General features: G+C 38.3%; 1 protein-coding gene and 1 pseudogene across 1 annotated transcript; one reads left to right on the top strand and one right to left on the bottom strand.

Annotated features, from left to right (window-relative positions):
* Window positions 1-3225: 3225 nt before the first annotated feature.
* LOC121136346 lies at window positions 3226-4493 on the bottom strand (annotated as a pseudogene).
* A 3482-nt stretch (window positions 4494-7975) lies between these two features.
* LOC121136360 (olfactory receptor 7E24-like) lies at window positions 7976-9294 on the top strand. Its single transcript, XM_040736679.1, has 2 exons — window positions 7976-7992; window positions 8370-9294. The coding sequence occupies exons 1-2, from the start codon at window positions 7976-7978 to the stop codon at window positions 9292-9294; spliced, it is 942 nt and encodes a 313-aa protein (XP_040592613.1).
* The last annotated feature ends 4206 nt before the right edge of the window (window positions 9295-13500 follow it).

Genomic DNA, 13500 nt, shown 5'->3' with positions numbered 1-13500 from the left:
GGCAGAGGCAGGCAGATGATTGTGAGTTCAAGGCAAGTTTGGCCTACAGAGGTAGTTCTAGGACAGACTCCAAAACAATTCAGAGAAACCCTGTCTCAAAAAACCAAATGAAAAAAATGAAACATGAGCAGTTATGCAGCAAAAAGGCTCTCTGTTCATATCTCAATTGGAACAGGAAGATAGATCTCTTATAGCCTTCCTCTGGACCACATCTCTTTTTCTCAGCCTCCAGCTCCTAAAACATTTCCTGTAATTCTACCAGTCACACAGTCCAGGGAATTAGGCAGGGCATCTTGACTTCTTCCCCGTGTCTTTCAGTTCAAATCTACAATTCTGTACTCTACCCCTGTACAAGACTACCTGTTGTGGCCTTTGTTCTCTGTCTGCCCACATACCCTAGAGTAAAGGCAGATATTTTTGGCACACATTGCATTCATCCTAATGTGGACTCCTGCAAACTCCCACTTCTGGCCCACATGTAATCCTAACTGTGAGTTCCCAATAACTAAAAGTACATACTACCTGGAACTCCCAGTGACCACACATGGTAGTATCTCAGAAGCATTTCCTACCAGACAACCCAGAGCCACCACACTCTACTAAGAACCATCAAAGGAAACTGAAACAAAGTAAAAAAAACACTCACCCAACAAAGACAAGATCATAAGTCAGCATCTAAAATGACAATCATCTGAATCCAAGATATCTACATAACAGTTTAAAAAATAATTAATTACAGATAGAACAATATGTAGTCTCTGGTCCACAGCAAAGTAATATGATAGGCCCTGAGAAATGCAATAGTACTGAAGCTCAGGAAAAGGATTTCAAATTAATATGTGTGTACATTTGAGCTGCTTAAAGATGATACATGTTAATCCATTCATGAAGCACACAAAAATAAGGAGTGGAACAACATAAAGAAAACAGTTCAAGAAATGACAAGGGAGAAAGTATTCATAAAGAAACCTAAATTGAAGTGAGATGTGAAATAAAAAATTTAGGTACTAGGAAAGGAACTACATGCACAAGCTTGAACAAGAGAATACAACGGATGGAAAAGAAAATCTCAGTCATTGAAGACAATACAGGAGAAAAGGGATACCCAGGCAAAGAAAGTGCTAAAGAATAATAAGGTCTGAATGAAAGACACAGGAAGTCTGGGGAACTGTGAAAGTACATAATCTAGGAAAAACAGAAATAGAGGAAAAAGGAGAAACTCAGGTCAAGGGTACAGAAAATATTTTCAACAAAACCATAAGAGAAAATTTTAAACATGTAAATAAGGAGGTTCCTATTAAATTACAAGGAGCAAATGAGAACACCAAATAGACCTAACCACAAATGAAGTTCACCATGACACCTAATTATTAAAACACTAAATATACAGAAAAAGTATATTAAAGCTGCAAGGAAACAGGACAAATAACATTAAGGCATCAGACCTATTAGAATAAAACCTGGCTTCTCAATGAGGACTCTGAAAGTCAGAAGGGACTGGAAGAATGTTCTACAAACTCTAAGAGCCCACAGATGCCGTCCAGACAACTACATCCAGTAAAATTTTTAAATAAGTGATGGAGAAAGGCATTCCATGATGAAACCAAATTGACGAAATAGTAATGTCCATCTTCTATCTCAGCCCCAACAAGGCGACTGGACCCTGCAAACAACTGTGGTGGAACCCCATTGCTCTGGTGCAGACCCCAGTAGCAGGCCAGCAGCTAAGAGTCCTGTGGGCAGGCTGTGCCATCACCTTTGCCACCCAATGGACTATGTTCCCACAAGACCCACTCTGCCACATGCTCACACTACCACATTATCCTTTACTTGGTCAGCCATGCCCAGCAATATCAGCAGCCCCTATAGGCACAAGCACAATTTGCATCAGGTGGAGGAACAGGTGAGTGACTTTTCTCACATCTACTAATATGAACAAAAGAACAAAATAATTATTTTTATGAGATGTACAACTCCAGGGAACCCTGACTCTAGGAGTAGAACAGGCTTAGCTTTCCAGCCAACTCTCTCAGGCTTCTGTTTCAGTCCATCTCCATTCCTTTCCACCAGCTTTGATACCCACAAACACTTTCTACCAGTGATCACACAGGACTGGTACTCAGGTAGATGTTCAAAATCTTTTTTTTTGTCTGCCATTACCATTTTTCCAATCTCACAGTTCTGTATCAGTCTGCAGGGTCCCCAGTGGATGCACTGGTCTGGAACTCAGGTAGGCTCTTCTCACTGTTCTTCCTGTCCTTCATTATGCATTCTTCAGACTTTACTCCTATTTGTGTTGCAGCCTTTTGTGGCAGCCCCTCCTCCCAATAAAATCCATTCACCTGAAAGTACACATTTTGTTATAGAACCAGGGTTCCCCTTGTCCTTTCACCACTGTCTCTCAAAACGTATTTATATTACTACAGCCTCTTTGCAAGAGGCTCTCCTTCTGCCACACCTACATTCCCTAGGATTCTATCTGTTGGTGTGGACCCACACTCATCCAGACTTTCTCCTAGCCCATCTCCATTACTTGCTGCCAATGACCCACATACACAATTACTCTTTGCCAGCATTCCAGGAGCTGCCACACTTGTATAGGATCTAGAAAGGGTAACAGCAACAAAATAATGCAGGTATTAACATCAAGAAATACTTCACACATCATAGCTCCAGGTGTTTATACCCCAATACAAAGACACAAACATGAGCAGCCAGGGCAATAAGCCTCCACCAGAAGCTGGTAACCCTCTTTTTGGAGACCTTGAGAAATACAATATAGCTGAAGCACAAGAGAAGGACTTCAAAAATAGTAATTATAGCTATGTTTCAAAGATCTTTCAGACCATACTAATAAAGAAGATGTTGAAAATGAAGTCTGTGAAAACAAAAAACTTAGAACGAAATAATGAAAAATTCAAGATACAAAAATAAAATTTATTCATTAACTTAGTAATTTATATGGGGGTAACTGAGGCTTTTATTTTGCATGTAGAACCATTGAGGTGGGGTCTTGCCTGTGGCAACTCTAGGGATTACACTGTAGTTATGAGAGCTCCAGACACTAGCTGGGAAGTGAGGTGACAGAAACAATGATTTGGAGGAATCACCTGATTCCAAAGCTGTGGGTTTCAGCAGGGTTCCTGGTGGCATCCTTGAGCCATCTCCATGACAGCAGGGACAGGGTCTAATTGACTGGTGGCTCCATGGATCTCCAGCCCATCCCTACTTTCCCAGGCCATTCCTGCAGGACCTGCCAGCAAGCTTCATGTTGCTGCCCATCTCTTCCTCATTTCTAAGGACCTGAATGTACTTGGCTGGGTGCTGTGATAAGCAAGGGGTACCAGCCATGATACATCCAGTGAAGAACCCCACCAAGAGGTCAGCTATGAAAATATCCTCAGTGTCCCCAGAGTGATGAGACTTTTTGATGCAACAAACATTTGACTAGGCCAGCTTACATTCTTGCAGAGACTTGGTCCCAGTGCTAATTTCATTTACTTGGAGCAGGGGGCCATTATAGGAGTTCTCATTCACAGCCTTGGCAATCCATTTAGGCTTAGTTACTCTGAGATCATCCTAAAACACCTGGATTCCTGCAATAGCTGTGCACTTCTGCTGAGCTTCCTAGATACCCTCTTCAAAGGGGTTTTCAATGGACACCACTAGATATATATGGATGAAGACTTACACAGTTCAGCCAACTGTTTATGCCTGATGCACTTGTTGGAATAAGAGCCTTGAAGTCCAGGTCACATTTGCTATACCTGAGGAACACAAAGGCAGTCATGTCCATACTGATAAAAACTCTGGTCAGTGTAGCCTGCCTTTGCAATTTTGACCTTCAGCAGCTACAAGGCTTCTCTATTCTCCAGGATATTAGGAAGAAACCCGTTCTCATCACTCATATTGGTGACTTCCTCCCCTTATTTCTTCTTGGTGACATTCTTAAGGTTATGGTACGGCTCTTTTCTAGTACACATGGCTTCACCTAAACTGAATGCCCTAGGTGTAGGAATCATGAACTCCTGCATGGCTAACTTGTTGCCAGCATGAATACCAGTGTTAATCACGTTGAAAGCTGGGACTTGCAATATGACTCCAAGATTGCCAGTGAAGTCAGCAATGTCAAGGTACAGGGACACTATCATTTCCATGGCACCAGATTTTGAAACATCCAGGGACACTTCCTTCATGGCATTTGCACCAAATTTAGATGATCAGTTTTTCCATCTATTTTTGTTCCACAACATTTAGTTTCTTTCTTCCCAGAGCAGGTGCCATAGTCTTATCTATGTGCTGATCTGCCTTGACCCTTTCCCCAGCAGCACATGTAGTCATTGTCACAAAGTTCCAGGGCCTTATATGCGTCAGTGGAGACACTGCTGGACACAGCAGGTTGTAAGACAGCTTTGATATGCAGCGATGAACCTCAACAGTGGGATTCCCTGAGAGTCAATGATCTCTCTGGCACGAATCTTGAGAATAGACATGGTTAATTTATGGCCTGTGGATTGCTACACAGGAAAGAAACAGATTTCTGCCAACATGGAAGAGATCATACAGTAGAATTTAATAACAACAACAACAATAATAATAATAATAATAACGAATTACAAAAGGGATTCAAATCCTAAATAAAACAGGAAATTAATAATTTATGATGTCAACAAAAACCTGATAGCTAACCTCTGGAGAACATTCAACATCTCTCCTGCTTCCTCTATTAACACCAGGATTTCCTTAGAGATTGAAATATTGTGCACTAGTGTGAGTAATCACGAGCTCTGTGTATTGCTCTAAGTTTATGTAAGAATAATTAGCTAGCCCGTATCTGTAGGTCATCAGCTTGTTCTCTGTACTCCAGGACTATATAACCCTGTATGCTCTTCTTGCAGTGCTCTGCATTAGAAATCTCTTCTATAAAATTCAGTCAGGATTCAAGAGTGACCTTGAAACTTCAGCAGTGAACAATCAGGGAAAGGGGCATTTGGGCTCATCATATTCACAGACCTTCATCATGGCCACACTGTCCCACAGTTTATTCATGTAAGTTGTGAGTGCTTTGAGGATGAATAAGAGACTTGAATAATTGTTTTTTCCTAATCATATGATACTTTAGGCAGCATGATGGTCTAATAACTGTAATAAAAAATTGAGCCCCTCTACAGGGATTTTACTTTTTTGTTTACAATGACAGTTCTCAAATTCTCATTGGCCCATCCATAAAGTCTCTTCTTCATATTCCTATGACCAAATAGAGCAGAAAATATGCACAATTATGTTATTTCATGATCAACATAAACTACTGTACTATGCTGGACAAAATGATTCATTAACAATACTTTTGAAGTAAACTACGGTGTGTGTGTGAGACTAATGTCCTCCATGGTTGGAAGATCTGAGCTCTGTATTGTATGTGTCTTAATTCATCTAAATAGTTCTTCCAAATTCCAAAATTATAAGCTTCTGCATAATTATTAATTTATGCAAGGTGAAAGACAAAGACAGTGGTCAGGAACAAAGGAGTGAAATCTTGTATGAATTACTTTGGTTGATAAAAACACAAAATGATCTATTCAGTAAACAGACATTTCATAATTATTTATTCTAAGAGAAAAAAACATTGGTCCATCACTTCTGTCCCTCATGGGTTCTGTATGCTTTATAATGGGGTTTTGACTTCTGCTGTGTGAACTCTGGGTATTATATCTCAGGTGTATTTTTAACAGTTTGAGAACATTGAAACAATGATTCATCTCAGGCTTTTCTGGTTCCTTTGGTTCATATTATTTCCTTTGTACTTTGAAATATGGTCTCATTATGTTCCTTGAAGGTATTTCAGTGAGCCTGCACTCATTTGGCCTCACTCTCTGAGTCCTGGGCTTATTGACTTACAAAGGATGAACTCTATTTTTCTTAATTATCCTCCATCATTCTGAGGGTCAGCCACTAAGATGTTAATGAGGAAATAATGCCTGGTCCCTATATCATCTATAGTTTGAAAACATGAGACCTTAAAAAGTCACATGTTATAAAGACCTCTGAAAATCTTCTTAAAACTATATGATTAGTAGTCCATGAAAATATACATATAGGCTTGAAATAATGATTGGCACAAAAGCTATGAATGTGAAATTGAGTGTAATGAGTTATATAGGTTGTTTTGAGGAGGTGAAATGGAAGGAAGTTTCTTACTATATTATTATCTGAAATATAAAAATGAGCAAATAAAAAGCAAAAAGACACCAAACCAAATCACTCTGGAATGAAAGAATGACACATTTGTTTTGAATTATTTTGTCTCTGCTATTTATTTATGTGAATTAGGACATATTATTAGGAATTCTGAGACACCTTGACTGTTATATGGTCAAGTTTTAGTAAGTATTATTTCTATGAACGTTCTTCCTTATTTAAATAATTTTTGTATATTGATATAACTTACTACCTCTAACTTTCAGTTTTTGGTTTCATAGGTCCTAAAGAGTCATTGCTACAGATGTGAAATGAATAATATATGTTTTCAACATTAAGTAGATCCTTTCTCCTCTTAAGATACAAACTTCCATGTAATTGGTGTTGTATACATTTTTATTGCACTCAGGAATGTGACCTAGAAATGAATACAAGATAAATTTTTGTTTAATTCCCTATCATGGACTTTTGGGTCTTCTAATAATATTAAAAAGCTACACTATTGGGTTATCAAAAATGTTGTATATGTCTTAACCTGAAGATAAAAGAATGTACAGGTATGAAAAGAAATGGAAAGTTAATTTTGTGTATAGTGTGAAGACACTTTTCAGAGTTCTACATAAATCTATTGTCCAGTGCCCTTTGGAAATGCTCCCCAATAAACTCATATTTTCTGTATTCTTAGGAATTTTAATGGGATATATACATACAATGAAAATTTAATCATTTTGCAGTAGGACATGGGTTGTGATGCTGTGATTTGCATGCACATGTGGCTATGTCAAAACTTATAAATGTTTTCTCAATTTTTTATTTTCCAACCAAGGCCGCTCTCTTCACCATTGGAGATAAATAGAAATACATTCAACACGTGAGTGCATCCCATATTGAATCATCTTGGAAGAAGAGTAAATAGGTAGATTACACTATTTTAATTGGCACACATTAGGAGGATGACTTTTATGGGTAAAATGAGTAAATCATCATGCAAAGTGGATGATATTTAGACCTGATAATATCATAATTTACTATAGTATCAGTATTTTATAGTGTAAAATACAAAAGCAGTTTTAGGATTCATTAGAGCATTGCCCATGTTCTTGCATCACTAATATTTTCTGTATTGTAAACCTTTTATATTTTAATAAATTTGGTGTGATTTTACCTAAAAATGAACCTGAAATTTCCTCTGTAGCTGAAGTAAGAACATGGACATCTCTGCACCAGGCCTGACTCACATGGGAAGCACTTTACTGTCTGAGCAGTTGGGGAGTGAAACTAGGGTTCTGGGTAAATCTGGCTATACTTCAGAATATAAGTGCCATTGCATAGGCACAGGAAGTCCATGTTTTAATAACAGATTTCACTTAGATTTTGTGGGGATGATATCCCCAAATTGCTTTGTGGCATAAAATTTCAACTGTATTTATTGATATTTCCTTATTTTTCACATCACTGAACATTCAACTAGTCGTGAGCAGAAATATTCTGTGACAATATGGATTGAACTAAGATGTATTAAAAACCAGAATAGACTAAGAGAAATAAGTAATGCATATATTAATTGGTTTTAAAAAATCTAAATAAGTTTTTACCAAAAACTTATCCCCTTCCCCTGTCCAATGGAGAATATTTTTAGTAAAAAATGAGAAACCTATAGGAACACTGGGACAAGATACTATTACTCTGAGTAGGAATCAAACATTTTTATTTAGAGAGTAGTACTTCACACTGTCAGATACATTCCAAGAAAATGAAATTTCCCCATGTTATTGCAATGAAAGAAGTTAAATTGTTTAAAGTTGTCATTTTATTTGATTGACAGATTTCCAATTAAGTCTTCTACAAAATGACCATTTTGTCTTAAAAGTGTTTGCTTTTTTTCTGCAACTGCTGGCCAGCATTTTACAAGTTGGACTGCATCTTTTAGGTTATTGTGCTCAATATGGCTCTCATAAGAGGTAGCGCATGAGCTAAGAACAAAACACTATTTACATTATGGAATTTGTCACAAGTGAGTAATTATTAATACTGTCACAATAAGCTTGAGAAAGTAACTAATATTTGTACTTACTTGACTCAAAATGAAAAGAAGTTCTATATGTATGTTGGTACCAATGTTAACAACATTTTTTATTTTCCTCCAAAAGATGTTTAAGAAATAAACACAGGCAAAATGCAACATCTCTACCAGAATTCTACTTCCTTCAACTCTCAGAGGATCCATACCTAAAGCCTTTTCTCTTGGGCCTATTTTTGTCCATGTATATCTTGGCCTTGTTTGGAAACCTGCTCATCATCCTGACAGTAAGCTCTGACTCTCAACTCCATACACCCATGTACTTCTTCCTCTCCACTCTGTCCATGGTTGATATTGGTTTCATCTCCACCACTGTTCCAAGGGTGATTGTGGACATACAGACTCACTGTCTAGTCATATCCTATGTGGGATGCCTGACACAGATGTCACTGTTTGTAATTTTTGCATGTATGGATGACATGCTTCTGGCTGTGATGGCATATGACAGGTTTGTGGCCATCTGCCATCCTCTGTATTACCAGGTAATTATGAATCCCAGTCGCTGTGGTCTCTTACTTCTAGGGTCTTTTCTCCTTAGTCTTGTAGACTCACTGATGCACTATATGGCAATATTAAATATTCTCAATGGTGAGGATTTCATTGAAATTTCCAACTTCTTCTGTGACCCTTCTGAACTACTTAAACTTGCCTGTTTTGATACTGTCACCAACAACATATTCAGATCCTGCGTAGGTGCTCTCTTTGGGTTTCTTCCTATTTTGGGAATCATTTTCTCTTACTTTAAAATAGTTTCCTCCATCATGCGATCATCATCATCAAGTGGGAAATACAAAACCTTCTCTACCTGTGGGTCTCATCTGTCCATTGTTTGCCTGTTTTATGGAACAGGATTAGGAGTGTACTTCAGCTCCTCAATCTCAAATTCCCCAAGAAGTAATGCATTGGCTTCAGTGATGTACACTGTGGTCACACCTATGTTGAATCCTTTCATCTATACCCTTAGGAACAAGGACATTAAAACTGCCTTAAGGAAGATTCTTAGTAGAATATTCTAATCATTGACATTCTTTATAAATTCACCATATATATTTTGTGTATATATGTATATATCAATTTGTATCTATATATGCATATATTATGTAAATCCCAGTTAATGTGTCATACATTGTCCCTAAATGATAACTTATAATATTGCAGGATAAATGATAGTCACTGAGGTAACACATATGTGTGGTTTGTAAAAGTGCCCCAAAATTTGAAATTGTAGAGGTGAAACTTTCTAAGGATGATTGGTGCACATGGCTGGGCAACCCCTTACAATATGAGTGTAATCAATACCTAAGAACTATGCGAAGGAGCCAATTCAAATTATCATTCTGCTGAAATTGTGTTTTAGAAATGACCTAGAACCAGGTTTGACAACCAGGGTGCTTGAACAGGAACTGAACAAGGAAGATGTGAATAGACATTGTATTGTGGAAGAAGAAAGGTCAATTGGCCTCATCCGTAGAAAAAGAATTAGTTTTTACAGCAGGAGGCATATCTGCAGTTAAAGAAATAGGGAATGAATATGAAAGAGAGCAAGGGTGGGTACGTGGGACATAGGTAAGGAGGGAGGTGAAAGCCATTAGATTTTCTTATAAGGTCATTTTTAGAATAATTAAACGAATCACTTAAATTGATAACAATGCCCACAGAATAATGACACTTATCATTCCCAAATAATATTTGGGGTACCTGTTACTGGGTTTACTTATGATATGCATTATACATGTTACTTGATTATTTTTTCAAATTCAGATCTGGTGTGAGTTGTCAGTATAGTGAGCCTTTTATTTGAAGTGAGAGAATTAAAAGTGATGAAAAAAGATGGACATGAATTAAAATTCACTAATGAAGCATGAATTGAATGGAGCTCAAAATGCTCTTGTCCTTTTCAGTTTTTGAAGTCCTCCCCAATTTTCAAGGTTGTTCTCACAATGTCCATGACGCTGCAACAACAAGGCACTGTATAATGCAGAACAAATGGAGAAGAATATGACATTGATTTCATGTGACTTATTTGAGGGGGATTGATGGAGTTGTATATATAAATATAAACTACAAATTCAATATTATTTCTTTTTTTAGGCTGGACAACCTATGATGTTTATTAAATGGTGATACCCTCTTTGACAGAAATAAATTAATAAAAACTAACCTGTCTTTGATGTATTCACACCCCATTCCTCCAACTAAATCTTCCATGATCCACCTCTCCCAACTTCATATCTGCTTTTTTGTAAGAAAATTTAGATTAAAGCTTATTTCATATATCAATCACAGCTCCCTCTCCCTCCCCTCCTCCCCTGCTGCCACCAGGGTGAGGCCCTCTATGGCAGATCTCCAAAGTCTGTCATATTATCCTGGGAAGAATGTAGGCCCTCCCCATGTGTTCAGGCTGAGAAAGCTTCTCTCCTTTATGGGCTCCCCAAGCCTATTTGTATGCTAGGGATAATACTGATCTACTACTGGAGGCTCCATAGATTGCCTAGGTCTCCTCCCTGATACCCATGTTCAGGAGGTCTGGATCAGTCCCATGCTAAATTCTCATTCATTAGTCTAGGGTCTATGAGCTGCCCCTTGTTCATGTCATCTGTATCTGTGGGTTCATTAGCCTGGTCTTGACCCCTGTGCTCATCACTCCTCCCTCTCTATCACTGGGTTCCAGGAGTTCAGTTCAGTGTTTAGCTGTGGGTGTCTGCCTCTGCTTCCATCAGCCACTGGATGAAAGCTCTAGGATGGCATATGAGGTAGTTGTCAATGTCATTATTGGGGGAGAGCATTTAAGGTAGTCTCTTCACTATTTCTTAGTTTGTCAGTTTGTGTCATTCCTGCAGATCTCTGGAAATCTCACTAGTGCCAGATCTCTCCTCAATTCTATACTGGCTCGCTTTATTATGTTATATCTCAGCCTGCTCTCCTCTATTCTTCCCGACTCAACCTTCCTGCTCACCCATGTCCTCCTTTCCCCTCCTCTTATCCCCCTCTCTTTTTACCTGCTCCCTCTGCCCTCCCCACATGTTCCAAATCCCTTTAGGAGATCCTGTCCCATTCCCTTTCTCCAGGGTACCATGCATATCTCTCTTAGGGTCCTTCCTCTTTCCCATACTCTCTGGCATTGTTATTGTAGCCAGGGAATTCCTTGTAACATGTCTAAAATCTATATATGAGCAAGTACATACCATGTTTGTCTTTTTGTGACTGGGTTACCACACTCAGGATGGTTTTATTTGCCTGGTGATTTCAAGATTATTTTTTGTGAATGACATTTTATGATGGAGATGATGTGGAGAAAGGGGAATACTATTCCACTGTATGTGGGAGTGCCAACTTGTACAGTCACTTTGGAAATCAGTATAGAGATACCTCAGGAAAAAGGGAATCAGTGTACCACATGGTCCAGCAATTCCACTCATAGGTATATCCCCAAAAGTTGAATATTCATACAACAAGGACATCTTTTAAGGTATGTTCATGGCAGCATTATTTATAATAGCCAGATCCTGGAAGCAACCTAGATGCCCCTCAAATATAGAGTGGATAGAGAAAATGTGGTACATTTACACAATGGAGTACTACTCAAAAATTTTCTTAGTCATTCAATATTTTATGTTTCTGGAAGATACGTCTTTAAATAATGACCCATTTGTGTTTACTGGTTTCATTTCCTATGTAAATTTTCATAAATACTACACTAAGTATCACATTTCTTTTATCAATTATCAATTTTGAATTGTATAATTTAAAGAAACTTTAATAACATATGCACAACTTAAGATAATATTGGTTTAAAAATGCAAGGCTTTCCAGTGGGATAATGGGACACAGTGACAGTGTTATCATGGACTATTAATTTCAATTCAACATTTAGACAATAATGTCCCTGGATATCTTATGTGGATTAATTTTTCTAAAAAGAGGGAAAGTATGTAATTTTCTCACAACATGTAGGGTAAACTTCAGTTCTTCCTACTTTTCTTTGACTAAAAACAGGTTTTAGTCAAACATAAATGGGGAAGAAGTTTTCTGAGTGTGTTTTCATATTTATGTTACTTATGCAAGGACTTTTTCTTTTTCTGGAACATAAAAGATATTTAATAGATGTAGTTTTTTTCTATTGGAACATATTTAATTATTTCTTGTTTTACTTCTTAATTTTAAAATTTTAATTAGAAACAATCTTGTTTTACATGTTAATCCCAGTTCCCTCTGCCTCCCTTCCTCCCCTGCCCCCCTTGGTCCTCTATTCCATCCCCTTTCTGCTCTCCAGGGAGGATGAGGCCTTCCATGGGGGATCTTAAAATCTGTCACATCATTTCAAGCAGGGCATATGACCTCCCCCGTTGTGTCTAGGCTGACAGACATTCCCTTTATGTAGAATTGGCTCCATAAGTCCTTTTGTGCAATAAGGATAAATACTGTTTCACTACCAAAGACCCCATAGACTGTCCAGGCCTCCTAACTGAAATCCATGTTCAGATGGTCTGGGTTGGTACTATGCATGTTTCCCAAATATCAGTTTGGTATCGAATCAGTTCCCCATTGTTCAGGGCAGCTGTTTCTGTGTATTTTTCCAGCCTGGTCTTCACCCCTTTGCTCACCATTCTTCCTTCTCTGCAACTGGGTTCCAGGATTTTGCTTCATTTATTAGCTATGGATGTCTGCTTCTCCATCAGCTACTAGATGAAGGCTCTAGTATGGCATATAAGATAATCATCAATCTCATTATAGGAATAGGCCTTTTAAGATAGTCTCTTCACAAAAACCAGGCTGTGCATCCACGCTTGCATTCCAGTACCTGGGGATTTCCTGGAGACTCCCACAGAGTTTCCCATCACAGCAGAAGTCTAGCACCTCAGATCCCAGGTCTTCTCTTCCACCAACTTGACCAGGGGACTAGGAAGAAGAGTAAGCATCTCAGATTCCTGGACTACTTCTACATCCATAGAATCAGAACTAGGATGAGGAATAGAAGAACTGCCAGAGTATTGGACTTGCTTGCAGCCACCGAAAGGGAACTCTGATCCCCTAACTAGCAGACCAGTAAGGAGCTATTTCTGCACCCACAAGAGGAAGAGATGGGATAGAGACAAAACAAAAATACACTCAGCAACAGAAAAACAAATATGACATCACCAGATTCTAGAGACTCCACACCAGCAAGACTCCAACATTCCAAGGCAAATGAAGCAGAAGAGAAGGACCTTAAAAACAACTTC

This window comes from Mesocricetus auratus, unplaced genomic scaffold (assembly GCF_017639785.1).
Source record: "Mesocricetus auratus isolate SY011 unplaced genomic scaffold, BCM_Maur_2.0 Super-Scaffold_100066, whole genome shotgun sequence".
NCBI lineage: Eukaryota > Metazoa > Chordata > Mammalia > Rodentia > Cricetidae > Mesocricetus > Mesocricetus auratus.
This window is presented reverse-complemented; position numbering and strand designations above follow the sequence as displayed.